Below are 22475 nucleotides of genomic sequence, written 5' to 3' on the forward strand. Positions count from 1 at the left end.
TGCAAGGTAGGGTATGCAGTGCGATTCCTATATAATATATGTATACATACGCATATATATATATATATATATTATACATACATCTATACACACGTATGTGTATACATTGTATATATACATACATATATTTATTTAGTTATCAGCTTATATATCTACAGCGGATTGCTGTATTATGCATAGCTGATGAGTGCTCTTATGAATTGTTTGAGCGTGGGTGTTTTTTGCACAGAGCTTTAATACGGAAACCTCGACTTTTAATATTAGACGAGGCTACATCGGCTTTAGACGTGGAAAGCGAGAGGGTTGTTCAACAGACGATTGACGAATTGCTCGCAGCAGAGAAACGCAGCACCATCATAATTGCCCACCGACTTTCTACTGTGCGGAATGCAGGTACATCTAGTTTTGTGGGAGGCTTTCTCGTTAATAATATGATTGTTTTTCTGGCGCTTATTACTTTGCCTGAGGCATATGTAGGCGTGATCGCACACCAGCAAAGTTAAGGCTGTGAAGCTTATGTAGCATGCTGCGCTTGGCCTGTCTGCTTGAATTCAGACAAAATCGTGGTTCTGACAAACGAGGACAGGAAAGGAAGCCGAGTGGCGGAGGTGGGAACCCACGACGAGTTGATGCAGATTAAGGGGGGCCTATACAGAACGCTTGTTGGGCTGGCATCAATGCAGGCTAAGTAACGAAGCAATGATCCATAGGTCTCGCGCTTCTGATGTGCGCGAAAGAAAAGGAAATTGTGTTGCATGGTAGATGCGTACAGGCAGATTAGTAGAGAAAATACATTTATGTTTAGACGGAACCTCCGCGTTGGGTGAGCTTTCAGTTTATCGCTTTTTATGCATTCACTTTTGCCCTCATTGTGCAGCCAAAAGGGCGGCAGTTATTTATTTCTTCACAGTACGTTCAGTTCAGCAGTAGCGATTAGTTGTTTTCAGATCGCCTTCCGGGCGAAGGGAGTTTCTTCCCCGTGGTTCTCCACCCGACTCTTACAAATAGTATCAGTACAATGTGAATAATCCTATATTATTGTTACTAGAATTTAGCTTCCCTCTTCACCGCCAGTGGCTCCAACTGAAGCCGGGGCTCAGTGCAAAGAGGTGCGCGAAGTGTAGAAAACTCCCAGCCTTGAAGCCGCTACCGCGTACTTCTATGGCTTTTTCTGCGTCAACGAAAAACAAACAGCCTTTCCCAGCAAGGTGACTATTGTTGCACTGTAAAGCGTCCCTCTAAACATGTCAGTTTGCTCGTGTTTAAGCAGGTCACTTTGTGCCTGTTAAACATACCACCGTACCTACCTTTTCAGGCAGATCGCTGCATACCTGCCTAAATATAACACTATATGCATGTTTAAGCATATCGCAATGCACCTGTTCAATCACTATAGTCCCTATACACCGTTTTCTACAGACCACTATACAGCACATTAACAGATCGTCCAGCCCTTTGTTGTTCTACAACCTATTGAAGCGACAATGCTACCGGGCTGGGTCCTGCCTGATGAGCCAGCTGCATTTTCCCTTACAAACCCGATAATAATGACACGCAATAAACAATCAACTGCCTGTGCACTGTAAGTCCATTAAGCCTAAATATAGTCGCTTGTAACTGCTTATAACCGAGTAGAAAACTACAGCTACAAAAGTCTTCACAGTCAGGGTCATGGTCGCCAGTTGTCGGAACTTCTCACACGAAAGCAGTGAGTTGCACTGGTCCGAATGAGCATTAATACAACATATATACAATATACCATATGTTAGTATGTATAACATATATTAATATATTTATATATATATATTCAACTGGAGGAGCGTGCGATGTCCACCAGCGCAAAGCCGTAGCACCCCCTGAGACCTCCCCCGCCCATCTTTGTTACAATCCATCAACACGCTTGAAAGGCAAATACCGACGCTCATAATCGAGCGAAAGCACTTGTCGTATTATCCTCTCAACTGATCTAAAGAGGTTTCCTTTACGCATAGAGCTGTTGATTGATTACAATGCCCCTCGCCCTCCTAGCAAGCGAAGCGCAATAATATACACCTGCAGCACGCAGACGTATATAATATATATTATTGGGCACATTATCAGAGCTCGTCTTTCTTCGCTTCCGCCTTCTTGGCGTCTTCCTTTGCATCCTTTCTGTCAACAAACTTTGGGACTTTCGCTTGAGGCACAATCTTAAAGCGCGCGTCCCCGCTGGAAATCTTCTCGAGCATCTTCCTGATATGGGGCTTCGTGGCCTGCAAGCACGTTTGCACCCATCAATGCAAAATCAATTCTTCAGCAGCATATATTCCCCAGACTTGCATGCACGCGTGCTCCCAAGCTTGTTTCCAAAATATCCCTGCTATCGCTGGAAACGAACTGACAAAATGAGTTCTGGTTGGTAGTCCGTCCGCCGTTGCAGGGCAACGAAGCGTTCCGGTTCCCCTTTCCTACTGAAGACCTAGGGTGTGTGGGTTCGAGTTCGCGAGTGTGCAGTGATCTAGGGTTCAGGCTGTTCGGTATTGAAGTGGCGTTCAGGGTTTTGGCTGTTGTGCATTAATAGACGGTTTCGGGCTTTGGTCGGTGGGTTTTGCCCTACGGCTTAGGGATTAAGGTTTTATCTGTTTAAATGTTTTGTTTGCTTACAGGTAGGTCTCCATCTAGTTTGAGGAAGCGAACTTTCTTGTGCGGGTTGATTGCGACGACACTGGGAGTGTTTGTGATATCAAAGAGCTCAGCCCATTCTTTCTCTGTGGCTAAATCGATCCACATAAAGCGAAAGTCGGGGCCCTTGCCATCATGGCCTTCATAATCTTCTTTCAAAGACTCCATCACCTCCAACTCTTCTGGTGCTAACTCGCGGCCCCTCTTCGCCAACATCACACAAACAAACTTGTTGCTCTTCTTGAAACACACGTCCTGGCTTGACTGCTTCGTCAACTCAGGAATAGACTCAACTTTCCTGCAGACGCAAGCAATACATGCATGCAGACATGCATGAATACATGCATGCATGCACAACTACATGGTTGCATGCATGGGTGCACCTAAGAACTCCTACTGCACACGCAGCAGCTGCAGCTCTACGCGTCTTCCAAAGTTGGTACGGCGAATGCAGCAGCACCTTAAAAAACGAAAAGAATAGATTCAGTTCAAATTGTTCAGCACCTAAAGATGTTTTGCAGTTGTTCCCATTGTGCATAGTGCCAATAATAATGATCCAATAATACTAATATACGCTACCAGTATCAATACTAATATCAGTAATGTTAGTCAGGCGATGAGGTACCAGGGCTGAAGTTCAGGATCGAACTCTGCAGCGGGAGCCGTATCCGAGAAGCCTCCCCCCATAACGAAAGTTTCTGAAAAAACATTTAGCCAGTCAAACAATTTCTGAAACTCAAACGCCCCCTTATAAACTTCGTCTTTTTTATCTTTTCGCACCACCACCAAATGCGGGAAAGAAGAAACCTTATACTTCTTCACTGCCTCAGGGAACTGGTCTCTGTTTAAGAGCACAAAGGCCAACTTGTCCTGAAGCAGATAAAAGCAACGTATACGTAGTGATATATTACTTATAATACGTATCACATGTCCTTCAATGCACGCGCTACACAGATAAGAACAAGGGATATATATTTGCATGCACTCGATATATGCTATCTATACCTTGCAGATCAATCGAAAACTGTGTAGCATGTGCATAGAATGCGCCCCCTCCCATGCATACGCGCATTTCGAGGAATGTAATTAGCATGTAAGCGACGGAAAGACAAAAATGAAAGAAACAAGCACAATTGCAATGCAATATAAATACCGAAACACACGAACAGACAGACACATACGCACACACACACACATAAAGACAATATTATGTATATAATACACTAGAGATTCAACGCACGGGTAATAAAGTGGTTCCCTTCCAAAAACAAAAACTCGGCTCTACAGCCTCTATATTGCTGTCACAACAGTGCATGCCTACGAAAAAGCACGGCTTAATAATACTGTATACGCACGCCTATGCACATACTCAGTAAATATATGTACATATATATAGTTCTATACGTATTACCTGTATTATAAGCTCGACATATGTGCATATGGATACAGCTACGCATGTTCTACGTGAGCATGCATTTAGTGCCCCTAACCTTAAATGCGTTGCTGAGAGCCTTAACAAGAAGCGATGGCTTTGTGAGTTTATCAGAGAAGAAGAGAGCCTTGGGCATTTGAACAGTTGAAGCAATTAGAGCATCGAGCTCTTTCTGGTTCGCTACCGACTTCACATTGGAAGGAATCAAAGAGCGAACCGCCTTGATAAGACCCTCCGCGTCTTTGGGGCCCTGCAACAAATGCAAAAATTGGCATCAAAAAATAATAGATAATGAACTGGAACAATATATTTAAGTTAATATGTCCAAATACTCTTCTTTTAGTTCCAAATGGAAAAGAAACTAAGAAAACGAAGACGCATGCTCGTCAATACACTTACGACACACACTAATAGAAATATTCGTTGTTTCTATGTATTTATTACCTACATCTACAATATACATTTATATATACATATATACGTATATATGCACGTATATATGCATATATGCGGCATCTCTACAACAGGCATATCCAGCAAGTATCAGCACATAGTTGTTGTGTATGTACAACGCCTATACGCAATACCTCTACAATGTTCAATGGTATACATAGATTTAAAATACATAAATTTATATACACAAATACAAATACAGATATGCAGCCGATTCTGTTTTCATTCTCCCCAGTCAACCTGTGCACGAGTCTCTCTCATCTCCATTGCGGTATCAGCTTTGCTATTGATTGGATTTCTGTTCCTGTATTTCGTGTATTTTGTTCCTTGCCTGGTGGGGGAAGGGAGGCAAAGGGAAAGGAGGGAAGATAATAATTTGCGGTAGTTGGCTGGCGTTGTTGTCTTTGCATAGTTTGGGGTTCTCGTCACAGTCAACAGCGAGAACTTGCACGATGCCTTTCATCTTCTTTGCGAATGTGTCGTATTCTCCATCAATGAGTGTTTTGCTTTCTTTGTCTGAAGGCCGGTAGAACAACACAGAAAAGACTGTGGTGTCTCTGAATTTAAGGACCTTCCCGCTCCATGTTGCTTGTGTAACTACGCCAATGTCGTGCTTCATAGGATCAATCAGAGGGCGAGCTGCTGCTGCTCCAGCAGGCAGCGACAGCAACAGCAGCACACTGCAGCATGTTGCTGCTGCAGCAGCAAAAAAAGATGCGAGATATCTGCGATGCTGCTGCTGCATGGTGTTCGTGGCCCTGGGGGAGATGATGCTGCTGCTGCCGCCGCAAGCCGCCGTTAATCCCATATCGTCGTTTAAAACCCTTTTAATTTAATTAAAAGAAAAAGAGAATACGAAAGGACAACAGGAATTCAAACGCCAATCACCCAGACGACTGACTGCACGCGACAGACACGAGCGCTGGCTGCTGCTGCTGCCGCTGCTGCTCCAGGAGCACCATCTGATGTACAATAGGTGCAGAAACCAGTCACGTTATTGGATGCAACGCTATATTCATTTAAAAACAAGTATTTATGAATTGAGAAAACCAAGAATAAACAACAAATATTAATACGAACTTCTTTATCGCGCGTTATACCAAATGCTGCACCCAGCCCCGTCCATCTCGCGGTTTTCTGCTCGCAGTCTGCCCTATTTGCTGTCTCTAATCAAAGTATCCAGTTCTCTTAGCTAATTATCTTTGTAAATTACATTAAAGGTTGTTTCTGAGACTCCACTTTGAGCTAAAATAACCTATGAGTTACTCGCTGCCGTTGTGAAGCAGTGGTGATTCATAGTATCTCTAGCCTACACCTTAGGTGTCATTCCGTGCATTTCAGCTGGGGTTCAAGCTATCTGCTGGCAGCAGATTAAATGTATGAAAACTGTCTACAGTCCTAGCACTGCATGCAGCAAATCGGGGTGCCTGGTGCGTCTAATAATGCTTGTGTGTGGGGTTGTGGCTGCCTTGCAGCAGGAGCTGTTGCTGCAGTTTCTGCTGCTGCATCTCGTACGAGAGAACAGAATCTGGTATATGCGAGTCCATTTCCTCTCCGCATCATTATCATTATCCTTACATGCCCTTCCTTGCGCCGCTGAGACGGGAGAAGTTGTTGCTATTAGAGGTGTTTATTAAGACAACTACCTCCGTATTGAAGGTGCTTTTCTAAATATTTATTTTCTGAACCCGTTAGACTCTGCTGCAACTACACTTTGTAGCACCTCTAGTTGTAAGCGAAATCTCTGTACCAAAAAATAATCAAGTAAAATAGAAATATATTTTGGGGTATCTTCTGGTAAATGCGTTGTCTGCACTTCCCGATTCGGTGTTTCTTCACGCACTTTCTCATTTCTGATGACGTTCGTTCTCTTTCTCACCTACAAACGTCGAGAGGGCTCCCTTACAGGGATTTGTTTCGGTGCAGATAGAGCAACAAACAATAATACCAAATAAATGCACATCTACTGGAGCGAAATAATTATATTTAAATCATTTTTTATAGGACAGAGTTGGGTTAAAGGGAAAAAACGTGTTGTTTGCAGTGCTTCTTCCCTTCCAACAGAGAGGAGAAAGAGAGATAAAAACGAAGGCGAACGCAAGCAAGATGGTTTCTAGTTATCATTGTTTTGTCATTTTTTAGTGCTACTACCCTGTATTGTTGCATATTGTTATTCTATTTTACTATTTATTACCATTAATTAGCTATAATAATAATAATAGTAATAATAGTAACATTATTATTATTATTATTATTATTATTATTATTATTATTATTATTATTATCATTATTATTACTATCCTTTATGCCCGTTATAGATATTCTATTGCATTGAGAAGGACGAGGAGGTCCTGCTGCACCGCTCTCGTTGTTGTGTCTCCATTTCTTGGGAAGTAAAAGTGAGAAAAGCTAGCCGATGATTGCAGAGAGATAATAACTAAAAACACCACTTCATAGCAAGTGGAAGATTATTATTGTATAGTACCATATATTAATATTTTGTATTTTTATTGTACTTACTTTTACTTTTTTGAGCGGAGAACTCAGGACTGAAGAGAACGTTACATTAAAATGCGGCTGTCTATGCAATAATAAGCCATCAGGCAAGTAGCAATAATAGCAATAATAGTATTACTATGAATATTGTGTTTGCTACTACTATATCATCAGCATGAGCACCCAAAACCCTCAAGAAGAGCAGCCGAGAGAACTATTTCCTTCGGATTTTATTGAGAACTTCTTACTGTCGGTATCGAAAGGAAATTGCTGCTTGGGGCTTTACTGTGAGCTATCTACTTCAGCTTTTTAGACAACTGCATAGGGTTATCTCGACAATTGTTTAGGGCTTTATAGACAACCAATTAGGGTTTACAGATAATTACTTAGGGCTTTGCTGCGTAAGTACTCAGTGTTTGTAGAGAACTGTAGGGTTCAATGGTGAACTAATTTGTTAGAGTTTTACAGTGCAGTACGTAGATGCTTGGAGTATTGTAGGGGACTACTTAGGACTTTAAAGAAGACTGCTGAGAATCTTATAGAGAACCACTTGAGGTATTATTTAAACTGCTCTTTGAGGGTTTCCTTTAGAGAATTACTTGCGTAAGATTGCAGTTGGGTGCACGTTCTTGAGAGTAAGGGGGAGAAAAGGCGGCTTGTGCCAAGTTGCACCATCATCTGTGCTTGTCCCTTTCTGTATAAGGGAGAGAGCATGCAAGTAAGCACAAACGAGCCCAGTTATGGTGCATACATAAGCACAGTAGTAAGTGCTAAGCGCCTACTGCGCCTCTACTAGCCAACAGACACAACACACAAGCGTTGGTGGATAGATACTTGCATGCATAAGCTTTCGCACAACCCACTTTATCTGTTCGGTTTCCTTGCGTTTAGCACCAACAACGTCATAAACCGTATGTCCCAAACCAAGCCTTCAAGCCTAAAAGAGAAGAGCCTAAATAGGATGGCTGGCCCTTGGAAAGTCTGCTCTGAATGAGTGTATGGGAGTTTGCCTACCAGATTTTGCGTTGAGTTAACGCACTGGTGCGGTGGCCACAAAACAGAAGAGAACCAAGAAGAAGACTTTCACGCTAAGATAGCCTAGACCGTATAACCCAACATACCACGATTAATGCGATATACAGACTACATAGAAGTTCACATATATATATATATATACGTATATATATATATTATATATATATGTATATATATATATATATATATCTTATGTGCATCAACGCATAAAAATCTACACAATGCCTTCTCTTTATACATATATGTAGCATATATGTGTATAGCGGATGCGCAGACAATAGGAGTAAAGCATAACCATCAGTACACACGGAAGCGAGAAATGGGGCACTATTTGCTGTACCAAAGTCCCTGTTTATGCACAAAGCATGTGCAAGCACTGTTCACGAAGCGTGAGTATTAACTATGAATATTCCGTACTTATTATTTGCGCTTTAAAGGCCAATAAACCACTGCCTGTACACGACCAGCCAGCAGCTGAAGCGAAGGTAGTGACCTACCTAGTACAGAAGATATAGATGTACAGTAGTGTTACATAGTGGACATAGTTTAAGAAGGTATTTTTCCGTATAATAATGTCGTGCTAAATAAATTCCCCATATTAGTGGTGAAGATGAAAGCTTTGTTCCCATGCTGTCTTGCCGCCGAATAACGAAATCGACGATGTTTCTGTTCGCCTTACCGGGTAGCAGCAGCAGTATTCGGCGCAGAATGGCCCCAAAACAACATTTTTGCTCTGTATACAATTACTTAGATTTAATAAAAGTTCAGGAATATAGGAGTTTTCCGTCAAAAGCAGCAAGGAAGACATTCAAACGAACCGTGGGCCTATGAGCACCGTCGTGGCCCACACCGCAATGCGGTGAGGAATGGAAATGACCGAGTAGTACAGCAGCTTCTAAATCTAAACTATTCAAAAGTAATAATAAACAGGAAATAAAATTGCATTATAAATTATGAATACACGAATATTCCACACACATTACATAGTCGCCCACCCTACGGTCTTGCTGACTGGCCCACCCGCCACCAGCCGCACCGGCTTGCGGCCATCGGCGTGTCTGTTGCGGTTGAGGGCTTCAGAATGCTCCTCATCGAATTATCTTTTGCTCTTTTACTTCTTTATCTGCTTCGGACGAACGTGGAAAGCAATCATAAGAATAATCATAATTGTTCACAAGTTGGCGGAGGAGCTGCTTCCTTTCTCATTGCTGCTTCGACGTCTTGTGCGAACTTGTCCACCACGAAGGACCGTATCTGTTTCAAATTCCATTTTGGAGTTTCATTTTTCTTTCTTGAAGATGATTGTCGGGTGCCCGAAAGAAATTAAACCGCAGGAAGGGAGAGTCGGGCTGCTGCCTTTTGGCGTTGCTGAACTCGTACGAAATAAACACACCGTCTTAATTCAGAAGAATGCTGGGCTCGCGGCGGGAGCAACAGATGAACAATACAGAGCAGCAGGAGCACAAATTGTTGAAAATGCAGAGGAAATATACGCACGATCAGATCTTATCGTTAAGGTAAGTAAAGGAAGGCGAAAACTACGTTTATTTTCATGTAACCACTGAGGCGTTGTCGGAAAGTCAAGGGACCCCCACCCATACGACCGCACTCATTCATTTGAGGGTCTTTTCGGGATTTGTGGTAGTGTAATTAAATTAATAAGTATCTTTTTGAGTTTATTTTAGCGTCTTTACTCAGTCCTGTGCTTTCTTTGATCTCTGTTGCGATAACGTCTTGCCGCCCCCCACTGTATGGCCTCCACGGAAGGCCATAGAGAACAGGGCAGTACATAAGGTGTGAAGTGCGTGCATTTAAAATACGCCATCAACAATGGTTTATTTTAAAAAGATGACTGAGCATTTGTCTAGAGTGTTTCAATTCAATGTTCTCCCCTTTCCGGTGTATGCGTGCTCAGGTCAAGGAGCCTCTTCCATGTGAGTTTGTCCACATTCGTTCGGGGCAGGTGGTGTTTACATACTTCCATTTTCCTTCAGATCGTCAGTTGACGGAGGCGATGTTGCAGTGCGAAGCTGTATGCATCGCCTACGACACTGTAGAGGATTCTCACGGTCGTTTGCCGCTGTTAGAGCCCATGTCTGAAGTTGCAGGCCGCCTCGCTGTACAAGAAGGAATGCACTTTCTCTCGTATCATAAGGGAGGAAAGGGCGTTCTTCTTGGGGGGGTCCCGGGGGTTTCTCATGGAAAAGTTTTGGTGATAGGCGGAGGAGTCGTCGGACTCAACGCAGCAAAAACCGCTGCAGGCGTTGGAGCCACGGTCGTCATCTTAGATAAAAATCTCGAAAGATTGAGATTCATCGTAAGCCTGTAAAAATATAAACTATTTAATGTTTATCATACACCATGTATATAATTATACATTGTCTATACTACATACATAATTCTATGCTCAAATGTATGTATACGTTTGTGCATATATACACTCCAATGCATACAAATGTGCACAAATATTTGTACACTAGTGCATATATATATTTATGTATATATGCATATCGTATGCGTACACGATACGGACTTTTACATCAGAGTCGTAAATTTTACAGTGTCATCACAAGGAAAAGTAGTTAATGCTACGCGACTCTGCGTGTCAAAACTGCGCGCATGTAGAAGATGGATGGTAGAGTAGAATGCACTCCCCCCTGCATTTGTCTGAATTTCCTGATTTCTTTATTGAATTGAATCAATTGTTCCTTGTTCACAGGACGACATCCTTCCTCGAAACTGCACGACTCGTTATTCGAGTGAAGTAGCATTGATGGAGGAATTGCCGACTGCTGACTTGGTGATTGGCGCAGTTCTTCTTCCTGGGCGACTCACGCCGAAGGTGTTGAGGCGTGTACACTTGCAGCAAATGAAGCGAGGGAGTGTCATTGTAGACGTGGCAGTTGATAATGGAGGCTGTTGCGAGACTAGCAGACCCACGTCTCACGACGACCCTACGTACACCGTAGACGGCATTCTGCACTACAGCGTCGCCAATATGCCGGGGGCAGTGCCTGTGACAGCAACTGCTGCTTTAACAAGTGCAACACTCCCCCATATTCTACAACTAGCCAATTTGGGCTGGAAAGATGCATGCGCTCAGTCTGCACCGTTGCTCAAAGGACTCACTATCGCTCAAGGCAAAGTGCTGCACAGGGGAGTCGCTGAAACGTTCAACCTCACGCTGTTTAGCTTTAACGAACTCACCCCAGAGCATTCTGTTCCTGTGATCGATGCCTAAGAACGCTGATTGTGCATTTGCGTATGCCATATTCTCATCCATTTGCACTTCCGTATATTATGTTGCATCTCATGCTTATGGTCCTGAATTTCGTTTTCTGCTGGACGGCGGCACGCTGAATATACGGAAATTCCTTCTTTCTTTTCGTGGGTTTCATGCTTTCCACTGCCGTCCCAGTGTTGGTTTGCCAGGCGTTCTTGAACGCATCGCCAACGACTGACGGAGGCGTAAGAAATTCGTTTCTTTCGAAATGTAATATCTCCTATTTATCTGTAGAAATATTTTTTTTGCTTTTTAATAAACCCCGCCTCAATTTTATTTTTCGCTACCGAGGACGTGCGACTAGGTCAACGAAGCAACCAGTCACAACGGGCAGCGCTTGAATAAGTGATGCGTGTGTGCTGAGTACTTAGATGTAGTAGGTCTAATGCAGAAATATATGTATTTATATAATTATGTACGAAACGTTTTTTGAGAGGGGGATGCGTAGGCATACGATATAGAAAGCCTGAGGGAGCAGCAGTAAACGGATCGCAGCAAGCCGGCTACTTATTATATAGAATATTTGTGCTGCACGGATGACAGAAAGAGGCGATTCGAACAGAAATGAATATGCAAGTACATTATTGTTGACTGTAGTGCAGCTACAACTGCAACTGCCGATACTCCATATTGAACAAGCACGAAATCAACGCAAAGTACAAGTTGGTTCGCTTTTTGCACATATCTGTAGTGGGACTTAAGTGAGTTCCTGCCTTCAATTGTTTCTGCTGTCGAAGTTTGTCCCACTTTCAAGCCTACTGTAGCGTAAAGCCTGAGAAGGTCTCGCCAAAACAGCGAGACAAATGAAATACTCTACGGTGTATGGCTGTGCGAGTGAGTCTGCCTGTTACGGACAGAATTAGGTCAGTTGAGGCATTTCTTACTCATAATTCACCTGCACAAATGCATTTTTAAATGAATTTACTGGAGATTTCATGCGAAAGAAGGAGGGCTTCAAGCTGTGGGCTTCTACGGGGCGGTCGGGAACTCGAAATGTCACTCCGTTTCACGACGGACTTACGGAGCAGCTTACCACCTACCGTACTCTTAGCAAAAGCAAAACTCATAAATGTTAAGAAAAACGGCGGTAATGTTCAAGTTGAAGACACATTTATTCGCATAGGGGCTGCCGCCGCCGTTCGAACCACCTTCGTCGTCGGCTGCGCAGTGAGTGGACTCAAACAGGCAGCAGTCGGGAGGAAAACGGCGATTATAAAGCATTTTAGGGAAAATAAAGTGTTCTTTTATGCATTTCGCTCTTAAAATATTTCAAATATCGCGTTCTTAAACCCACAACGACTCAACAGACTGCGCAGGCGATTCCCATACCGGTGAAACCCGGGCTCCACCCGCCAGCTGTGTGCGTGTAAGGCGGCTCAAAATCCGATTTTCGCAGCTGCAAAACCCAAGTATTTAATTATTTTGAGCATTCTCTTTTAGAGGTTCTTCAACCAGGCGGTCGAGCTGTCTGAGAAAAGGCAAGATCACCTGAGCCCTCTCACGTGGTTTTGGACCCCTGACAGAGAAACCATCTCACTTTTTGCATATTCCATTTTTTTGAGGACCTGAAGGAAAATGGCAACTGCAAGCGATGCTGTACAGTGTCTGATGCTCACTGTTGCCATATTAGCTGCATTTTCCTGCATTTCGAGGCCGGATTACAACTTTCCACTTTATTTGTATTTTTGGTGGTCTTTCTTCCACGTGCCTGAAGGCAGAAAGGTTCGGCCGACTTCTCCTAAAGCCGCCTGACTTATCTCCTCACCGAAATGCAGAGAACACGCCCTTTACAATCAGTTACTAAGCATTTCTGCTCACCTGGCCCTGAACCCTTAGCCCTAAACCCGGGGGCTTTCATGCGAAATGATGGTATGTATGCATTCTGCTTCCCCTGCTTTTGTTGTTTAGAGGCAGCAGAGGGCGATGGCGATCTTCATGATTCTCTCTTGCGTACAGGATACCATTTTCTTGCTTTACTGGCGTGAGCTGCGTGTACATCCCAGCAGCACGACTCAGTTGAATGCGCTCTAACAGCAAGCGAAAGCCATTATTGTACAAGTTATATTACATGTGCGGCACCGAAGGACGAGCGTATTTTGTCTTTGTAAAGGCAGACTGTACTTTGTATTTCTTCGTTTCTCTTGCTGCAGCTGTCCGTTGGTTCGCGCACGACTGGCTGGCTCTAACGAGTGCAGAAGAAGGCGTTCACATTTTGGCTACAGTGCTGAGCGTCATCGAGTTGGGACTAAAAGTGAGAGATCTCCGAAATTCAAATCAGTATATTTCTCCCCTCTTCTATTCATTCTTACCTCCATATCATTTCCCCTAGCAGCATAAATACGTACATGCATGCATACATGCATGCATGCAGACTTATTTGCAAGCATGCATGCGTGCATATATGCGTGATTGCATGCACGCATGCATGCCTATATATGTGCTTGCCTGCATGCATGCCATGTGTGAGCTTTTGCATGCATGCATGCATGCAACATTTGAAGGGAGTTCTCTCCGTTGTGTCTGTGTGTAAAACAGGTGTTGATCTTAGCACTGCTGCTGGTGCCGAGTATAACTGCCAACACCGCAGAAATAGCGAAGAGGTGGAGCGGCAGCAGCGGCTTCATTCGTGTTGAAATGCCTTCAGCAGAGCCTCAAATGCAGCTAACTCAAACAACACCACAAGCAGCCGCCGCACAGGCAGCAGCAGCAGCACCAGAATATCTCACGCACACCTACGCCGGGGCCCCTACTATGCGCTTAGGCTTCGCCTAGTAAAGAGCAGCTAGCTAGCTACTAATTGGGATAGCTAGCTGTCTAGCTAGCTACCAGACTCGCTAGAAAACTAGCTGCGGAATGCAGCACGCATGCAGACTAGACGCCGTCGTCGCTGGGGTTTATTTTTTTTTGTAAACTGCTGTTTGTTTATAAAACAACGAAACGCCTCTACTACCAGCAGAAACCCCTCCTCACGATCTCAGGTGTATGCATGTACAGCTGCATGAGTTCGCGTGTATGTAAAGCTGCAGACAACCCGGGGCCCTCCTTCGGTAGAAATTCGGGCAAATAAACAGACATAAACAGATAAAAAGTAACAGAAGTGCGAACGCGGCAACAGCAGCAGATACCTCTAAAACAAAAACCTAAAAACTAGCACAACACCGAATAAGGAAACCGAAGGAAAAGGAAGAGAACAGAAGGGGAAGAAGATAATAAAAGAAAGAAGACGCAGAAATAGGCTACTCCTCTTCTGTCTTGTGTTTGTCTTTGATATGCGCACAGTAGAAACGAAATCAACAGCAACACAACACACACACAAATACCAGAAAAAAAAGCTGCATGCATGCAAGGGAGCGCATTTAAATAAACCCTAAATCTAAAAGGGATGGCAGCAGGGAGAATAGATGAATTGAATAAGTGTATATTTTCTCTGAAAGACAAAACAAATAAAAAAGGAATAAGAGGCGGGCAGACAAAGAAAACAACACACACGGCCTCGTTTGTTTCTGTTGTCTTTGTGTACTTTTATTTCTTTCGTCATCTCAAGCGCTCGCAGCAGCCTCAACACCCCTAACTTAGCATGCGGTGCTGCAAACGCTTCAAGACAAAGCAGCAGCAGCAGCTGCAGCAGCAGCTGTGGGCTTTGCTGCTGCTGCTGCGGTGCGCGGTGGCATTCTTGCCATCGTCGCACGTAAAGTTGCTGCTGTCGGCGCTAAAACTGTGTCTGCTGCTGCTGGGGTACTCCTACAGCAGCAGCAGCAGCAGCAGCAGCAGCAGCTAGCCGTAGCGGAGGACAGCAGCAGCCCATGTAAGGCCAGCGCCGAATCCCGCCATAGCGATGAGGTCTCCTTTCTTTACTTTTCCCGCTCGCACCTAAAAAAAGAATAAAACAATCATTTAAAAAGTAAGGCAATAAACATAAGCAATGAACAAAGAAAGACTGGAGCAAACAACTCACGAACTAGTGAAAGAAATAATAAAGCAAGAAACAAACAAATTAACAATAATAATAGTGATAATAATAATAAACAAAGGGAGGAAATACACAAGCAATAAACAAGCAGACGACAGAAGTAAACAAACACACAAAATAAATAAACAATAAACCAACACGAAAGAATAAAGAAAAGACACACAAAACAAGAAAATAATTAAAACAAGGAGAAATAAAACAAGATGATAACAAGCAAAACAAGAAAAAAAGAATTAAACAAAAAATTAATAGCAAATAAAACAAGCAGAGACAAATAAAACAACAAGACGATAATAGATAACGAAGAAAACACAGACAGAAACGTAAAAAAGAGAAATAAAACAAGGCGATAATAACCAACAAAACAAGGAAAACGAAGAGACAAATAAAACAACAAGACAGTTATAAACAACAAGAAAAGAAAAAGAAATAAAGCTTTCGCTTCTCACTGCTTCTGAGAGACAAAGCGGCACAGAAGCCGCAGATGTATTGCCGTACTCTTCCAGATTGCATAACACCTAAACAACAAAAAACAGGGTTTAGGGTTTAGTGGTTAGGGTTTAGTGTTTAGGGTTTACGGTCTGCTACAGAGCGTTTGGGGTTTAGGGTTTAGTGTTTAGGGTTTAGAGTTTAGGCTCCCTACAGTTTGTTTTTTAAAGGCAATGCAGACGGACACAACAACAAAAAGAAGAAAACAAAAAATAAACAAAACACTAGACGCAGATACAGAAAAACAGTAGTAACTCACATCATACGACTGAAACGAAGAAAAACCCGTTTTAATTGTGTAATGCAACAGAAGAAGAAAGAGACAGAAACAAACAGAGACAGAGACATCAAATGCATGTACACGTACATACACACGCACATATATATATATATATATATATATATATATAAATGCCTATACATCTATTATATATATACATTATATATGAACAGATAAATATAAATATATATATATATATATGTACATATATTCTAACCTTCTCTTTGGGGATATTGAGTCTTTCTGCGACTGCATCAATGATGCGTTTATTCGCTTGATGCAGCAAAAGCCAATCAATATCTGCTGGAGAGACATTAGCTGCTTTAATTGCATCTTCAAGAGAGAGCGGCACTCTCCGTGAAACAAATTTAAATACTTCTCTCCCATTCATAGTTAGGGGGGAGAAACATCCTCTGCTTAAACATACACGACCCCTCTGAACAAACAAGACAAAAAAAATAATTAATCATGATGCAGAAGTACAACAATATGTTTTAATGTACAACAAAGGAGGTGTATATACACCGCAAATGTAAACAACTCTCCATGCACTCTTGAAGATTAAAAATATATATTAAATATTAATTCATTAATTAAAGCAATTGATTAGACTGACAACGCACACAGTCAATTCATAAGCCCGAAATAAACAAACAAAAAAAGATAAAACAACAAAATAAACGAATAAAGACTACACAGAGTATATACAAAAAACGAACAAAAGGAAAGCAGATTAAATTATAGACGATTTTCTTTTTAACTACATTCGAGGGAAAAATGCAATAATAAGGTGTATATACACCGCATATACCTGTGCACGTTTAAAATCCAGAGGGTTTTCTGTGCCGCTGTAATTCAATTGAATTTGTTTTTGTTCAAATCCATCGCTGTGCATGACATAACTGAGCAGACCTAAAGGCTTCTCCTGCGTCTCCCCCTCAGCAGCAGCAGCAGCAGCAGGAGCTGTTAATACAGCAGCTCCTGCTGCATCACCAAATAATATACATGTATTTCTGTCTTCCCAGTCAAGCCAACGGCTGAGAGCATCCGACCCGACTAACAAAATGCGCTGATAAGGAGAACCCGCGCTAGTGAGGTACATGTTAGCTGCGCATACACCCCAAACCTTAAACCCTCAACCCTTAACCCTAAACCCTAAACCCTAAACCATTGGTCTAAACCATTGGTCTTTAGGAGGCACCTGCGCTTGCTGCCTATACACCTCAACCATCAATGCAGCAAAACGACAGCTTTTAAATGTCTTAAAGCACAGAATTACTTTAATTGGAAAAAGCAGCACCAAGACAAGGGTTAAGGCAGCAGAGAGAAGAAGAAAACAAATAAAATAAAAAGAAACAGGTAAAACTACTCAGTTGAACGTACCCGTAATAAGTCCCACAACAAAACCCGAACAAGCAGCCGTAATATCAAAAGCAGCAGGGGGGGAGTGAACGACTTCCTGCTGCTGCTGCTGCTGCTGCTGCTGCTGTTGCTGCTGTTGGTTTTGGATTTCTGCTGCAAGCCAGGGCCCATCCCCGAAGAGATCATCAGGAGAAGAAGATGCATGCAGCAGCAAATCAATATCTTTAGCTTTTAAACCGCTGGTTTCTAAAGCTTCAGTCGATGCCTTTAACGCCAAACCCCTCAAACTCTCTCCGTGCATTAACACACGCCGAGCACAAATCCCCGTACGCGTTCGAATCCACTAAACGCAAAAAATAAAATTAATTAATTCAATAATTAATGCGTCTACGCATTTTAAATCAATAAGTAAACAAACAAATCATATAAATATAAATATAGAACATAAACATAAATATAAGTATAAATATATATATATGTATATGTATATGTATGTGTATATGTATATGTATATGTATATGTATATGTATATACACATCGTAGAAATACGCATATGATAAAGTAATAACAAATAACTCAACAGTTAAATCAGGCGTTAAATAAATATAATAAAATGTGTGATTAAAGGAGACAAATTAAATAAATTAATAAAACTAAAAGAAAGGAAAACATACAAACGAACCCAGAAGAAATTCAAGAAACCGAAAAAACGAATGAAGTAAATGCAAATAAATAAACATAAATAAATAAATGTAGATAAATAAATATACAAATAAGCAAGCATATATATACATAATATATATATATATATACATCTATATATATATATATATATTATAGATAAATATAATTACCTCATCGCTGGTGTCAACGATATCAGTCATATCTTGGTTTGAGATGCGGGTCTCAGGCACAGCCGCGCCAACTCCAATTAAACGGCAGCCTCTGCCTGCACAAGAAGCAGCTTTAATAGGAGCAGCAGCAAACAATCTTGATCCTCTCCTGCTGCTGCTGCTGCTTATAAACTGCTGCTCAGCAGCAAGAGGGCCCCCACCAGCTTGCACAAAGAAAGGAGTAGAAATACGCGAAGACGTAACTCTAAGGGGGGCCCCCATCATTGAACAGGGGGCCCCCCTTTGCTGCTGCTGAGAGGCTACTGTAGACAGCAATGAACGAGGGTTCCCCCCTAAGACAAAGGCAGGAGAAGGCAGGGGCCCCCTAGAGGACCCCCTAAGGGGCCCCCTGGGGGCCCCCCCTAAAGCTCCCCACTCGTTGAACTCAAGCAGAGATGATGGAGCTGCTGGTGCTGCTGCTGTTTTTGTTGTTGCTGCTGCTGCTGCTGCAGCTGCAGCGGCGGCAACTGCAGGAGAGGGGCTATTCGCCGGTTGGAGATGATGATTAAGGGCTCGATGAAGCTTCAGAGTTTCACAAAGTGCAGAAGAAAACAATAAAAAGAAAGAAAATACGAAGAAAAACACAATACTTGGCAGCAGCTGCAAGTAGTTGTTGAGCCCCCCCATTAGCAAGTAGACCTGCTTAGACAGCTGGCGTAGGGAAATGAAGCATCACTGATTGGAGGAGAAAATAAATAAAATAAATTAAACTTTTAAATAAAATTAACAAACTTTTTGCGAAATATGAACGACTAAACATTCATTATTTCGTAAACAGACCCCCTTACCCCTGCTTATTCAGGGCAGACTGCCCCATCTACTGGCGCGTTGATACGGGCGATCCTCCAGCATATTACGAAAATAAATTCAGAAAATGCAAAGAAATATATATTTAATCCATTAAGATACAAATTAAACAAATAAAAGATGGAAATATACGTTAGACATGAGACAAACCGCTGCTGCTGCTGCTGGCTGCGCTGACGACGCTAAGGCAGCTTGTTGTGTGCTAGAGACAGCAGAGTATTTTTTCTCTGTCTCAGCCTCTTTCTCCTCATGAATAAATTAAATTATTTATTATTTTATTTATTTTTTCAATTTTAATCAATTGAAGCAAGCTTCTTTCGTGAAAACAACTGAATAAACAACATAACACCCAGCGCAGCCACCTCCTCAGCCGCCTTAAGTATACTATATTTTCTCTTTGTATTTGAAAACGAAGAAAATACGCACATTAAACACAAAAATAACAGTACGAAAACCTTTTTATTATTTAAAAAGTATTTATTTTTTGTTTAGTTGTTTCTTTTTTCATATTAATTCTGCGCAAGGAAACAACTGAGTGGCGGTGTCTACTCCGTTAGTCTGATGGTTTATACTATTACAAAATATAAACAAGGATATTAAATATCATTATTATATATATATATACACACACATATATATATACGAATGTATATTAAACATCATTATTATATATATATATATATAATATATACATAAATATAATAATATTTATTAGATATACATATATATGCGCATATATATATTATATACATATGCATATATACATATGTATTTATGCATATATATATGTATGTATGTAAATATATATATATATATATATGTTTGCACGCCCATAACATATTCTGATGTACAGAAATACATAAATTGTATAATAGTTTTTATTTTCATCTCTATCTGCACGACAACAACAAAATAAAAAAGAGTATTAGTCAAAAGAAAAAAGAATAACTCAAAGGGAGATGCAAATAAAAAACAATAATTAACTGACGTCTTCTGTTTAAGAAAGAGAAATCAAAAGGAAGAAAAGCACAAAGAGATAAAAAACAAACACTTTCAGTTAATGATATGCTTTTAGATAAAGATACAATATATATATATATATATATGCATATACATATATATATATATATTATATACGCACATATATACACATATTTGTATATTCATATATATATAGATATATACTTTCACATATATCTATATATACTTATACATTCTGATTTGTAGTTGATGATGCATTAAGAGATAAAGATGTAGCATTGCTTGTTAGTGCGTCAAGAGAAAATGATTAAACACTTCCTGATAAGAAAGCTTAACGAAAAAAAGATAGAGAAAAAATACATTTAATCTTTATCTCGTACATATATATATATATATATATATCTGCATATATTTCTTCCTTATCCCGCAGATGTATATGTTATACATATATGTATATATATATATATATATTTATATTTATATTAAATATGAAATATGATTATATATATGTATATACATTCCTAGTTAACAGAACATTAAGCGATTAGATATGCATATGTTTATCGTTAGTGGTGAATGAAGAGCTAAAGACTAAATATTTCTTGATAGTTGCGTGACTTTAGTTTCTTTATATATATATATATATATATGTATATATATACATGTACGTATATATATATACATATCTTTTTATTTTTAATGTTTTTGTTGTGTGTTTGTGTTGCTGTCAGTCTATGGCTTGCATGCGTTTTCGTCTATTTGTTTTACTTCTTTTTCTTGTTTTGTTTGATTCCTAGTTGCATATTTAATTGTCTATTTCTACTATGTTTTTGTATTTGTTGTTTCTGTATATATTTGCCTGTGGTTGTTGCTGTTAACTTGGAGGCGTAGATACATCGAGAAAAAAAGAATAAAATTTGATGTTATTTGGGGTGTATATACAGCAAAAGGATCTATTCTTTTAAATGAATAAATCCTTTTAATTTGTTTTTACTTTTTTTGTGCTGTTTTTCAGAAAAGAAAACACTTCAAATAACTACAGTGTTGGTGCGGGCGTTTATCTTTTCTATATTTGTTTATTTGTTTGTTTATTTGTTTTGTTTATTCTCTTGCTGTACATAGCAGAAGAAATATAAAGAGAAAAAGGGAGAGCATCAGAGAGATGGGATGTACAGAAAGAGCAGAAAATACTTTATTTCATTCAAGAAGAAGACCTATAAAATAAAGACAGAAAAATACATTTACAATTATATAAACCTCTCCAGGTGTATATATCCCTAGGGAGGGAAAAACAAAATCTTGCATGCATGCTTGTTATATGAATAATATCTTATACGAATAAAATATTGTATAAATGTATCCTGCACTATATGGATTGCACCTTAATTTTTAACGCACAATTTATAGATTTTTTTGTATATATTTTAGATAGTTGCATACTTAAATAATGCAAATACTTGTTAAGCAACAGATGTTTATCAAAAGAGGAGGCAAACGAACGCAAGAAAGCAACAAAAATGTAGCGGAAGAATAAATAGACTTAAATAGAAAGATGCATTATAAATATTTTGAGGGTGTTTGTTTGTCTGCATCATAAAGAGAGAGCAGATAGTATATATTGTGCGATATATTTGCTGTACTTTATTGCGCTCCCCTACTAAATTTCATTATATTAATATATGCTACCGAAGCAGATCATTATTCCCCATTAAAACAATTATCTTAGAGATCCAGGGGATGCAAATAAGCAGAATAAAGATTTGAATTAAATAAAAAATTAAAATTTTGAATTCAACTTAAATATAAGGGGCACTGGCGTGCTGGTGTGCGTGTGTGTGTGCGGCGCCGCACATGATAAATCCGTTGGAGCTGTATTTGCAGACAATAAATATGCTTTTGTTTAAACAAGAAAGAAACGAAGAAACAATTAATTTTATTTTAAATATTTCCTTTTTAATCGTAAAAACAAACAAATGAAATGGTCAGCAAGTGCTGCGCCAGTGGAGAAGAAGATGCGGCAGGATGGTCTTCTTGTTGAGGTGTCTGTACACCTGAATTGGTGTTGAAGAATCTTTTGAAATAAGGGGAAATATTTGAATTTAGATTCAAAAAGAGGGTATTTATGCATTTTTTGCATATATTTTCCTTATTAGTCCTTCTACCTCCTCTTCTTCGCTTGTAAGCCCCACTGACAACCATCGACGCTTCTCTTCCGGTTGTCATAGTGTTCAGTATTGGTGCTCGGTATTCTTCATTAAAAAAGTACTTCGACGCAATATATATATTAAAATATATCATTTCAATACTTTTTCTTCTTCCGTCTCATCTTAGAA

The 22475-nt window shown here is 40.4% G+C and overlaps 5 protein-coding genes across 5 annotated transcripts; 3 read left to right on the forward strand and 2 right to left on the reverse strand.

Moving 5' to 3' along the window:
* Positions 1–229: 229 nt before the first annotated feature.
* EAH_00026880 (Multidrug/pheromone exporter, MDR family, ABC transporter family, related) lies at positions 230–692 on the forward strand (the record flags this gene model as incomplete). Its single annotated transcript, XM_013396479.1, has 2 exons — positions 230–393; positions 556–692. Coding segments are annotated over 2 exons (301 nt in total), but the record flags the coding sequence as incomplete, so codon positions are not given.
* A 1404-nt stretch (positions 693–2096) lies between these two features.
* Positions 2097–5165, reverse strand: EAH_00026890 (thioredoxin, putative; the record flags this gene model as incomplete). The annotated part of the gene is made up of 5 exons (XM_013396480.1): positions 2097–2252; positions 2644–2959; positions 3287–3531; positions 4152–4343; positions 4992–5165. The coding sequence occupies 5 exons, from the start codon at positions 5163–5165 to the stop codon at positions 2097–2099; spliced, it is 1083 nt and encodes a 360-aa protein (XP_013251934.1).
* Positions 5166–9375: 4210 nt separating this feature from the next.
* Positions 9376–11318, forward strand: EAH_00026900 (alanine dehydrogenase, putative; the record flags this gene model as incomplete). Its single annotated transcript, XM_013396481.1, has 4 exons — positions 9376–9594; positions 9776–9871; positions 9993–10394; positions 10797–11318. The coding sequence occupies 4 exons, from the start codon at positions 9376–9378 to the stop codon at positions 11316–11318; spliced, it is 1239 nt and encodes a 412-aa protein (XP_013251935.1).
* A 1035-nt stretch (positions 11319–12353) lies between these two features.
* EAH_00026910 (hypothetical protein, conserved) lies at positions 12354–14132 on the forward strand (the record flags this gene model as incomplete). Its single annotated transcript, XM_013396482.1, has 4 exons — positions 12354–12527; positions 13317–13341; positions 13511–13611; positions 13896–14132. 4 exons carry the CDS (start codon positions 12354–12356, stop codon positions 14130–14132), a joined length of 537 nt encoding a protein of 178 aa, XP_013251936.1.
* A 1002-nt stretch (positions 14133–15134) lies between these two features.
* On the reverse strand, positions 15135–18345 carry EAH_00026920 (3-oxoacyl-(acyl-carrier-protein) synthase III family protein, putative; the record flags this gene model as incomplete). The annotated part of the gene is made up of 5 exons (XM_013396483.1): positions 15135–15230; positions 16317–16535; positions 16911–17206; positions 17483–17726; positions 18316–18345. The coding sequence occupies 5 exons, from the start codon at positions 18343–18345 to the stop codon at positions 15135–15137; spliced, it is 885 nt and encodes a 294-aa protein (XP_013251937.1).
* Between the last annotated feature and the right edge of the window lie 4130 nt (positions 18346–22475).

Source organism: Eimeria acervulina, genomic scaffold (genome assembly GCF_000499425.1).
Source record: "Eimeria acervulina Houghton genomic scaffold, Eah_scaff228, whole genome shotgun sequence".
Taxonomy (NCBI): domain Eukaryota; phylum Apicomplexa; class Conoidasida; order Eucoccidiorida; family Eimeriidae; genus Eimeria; species Eimeria acervulina.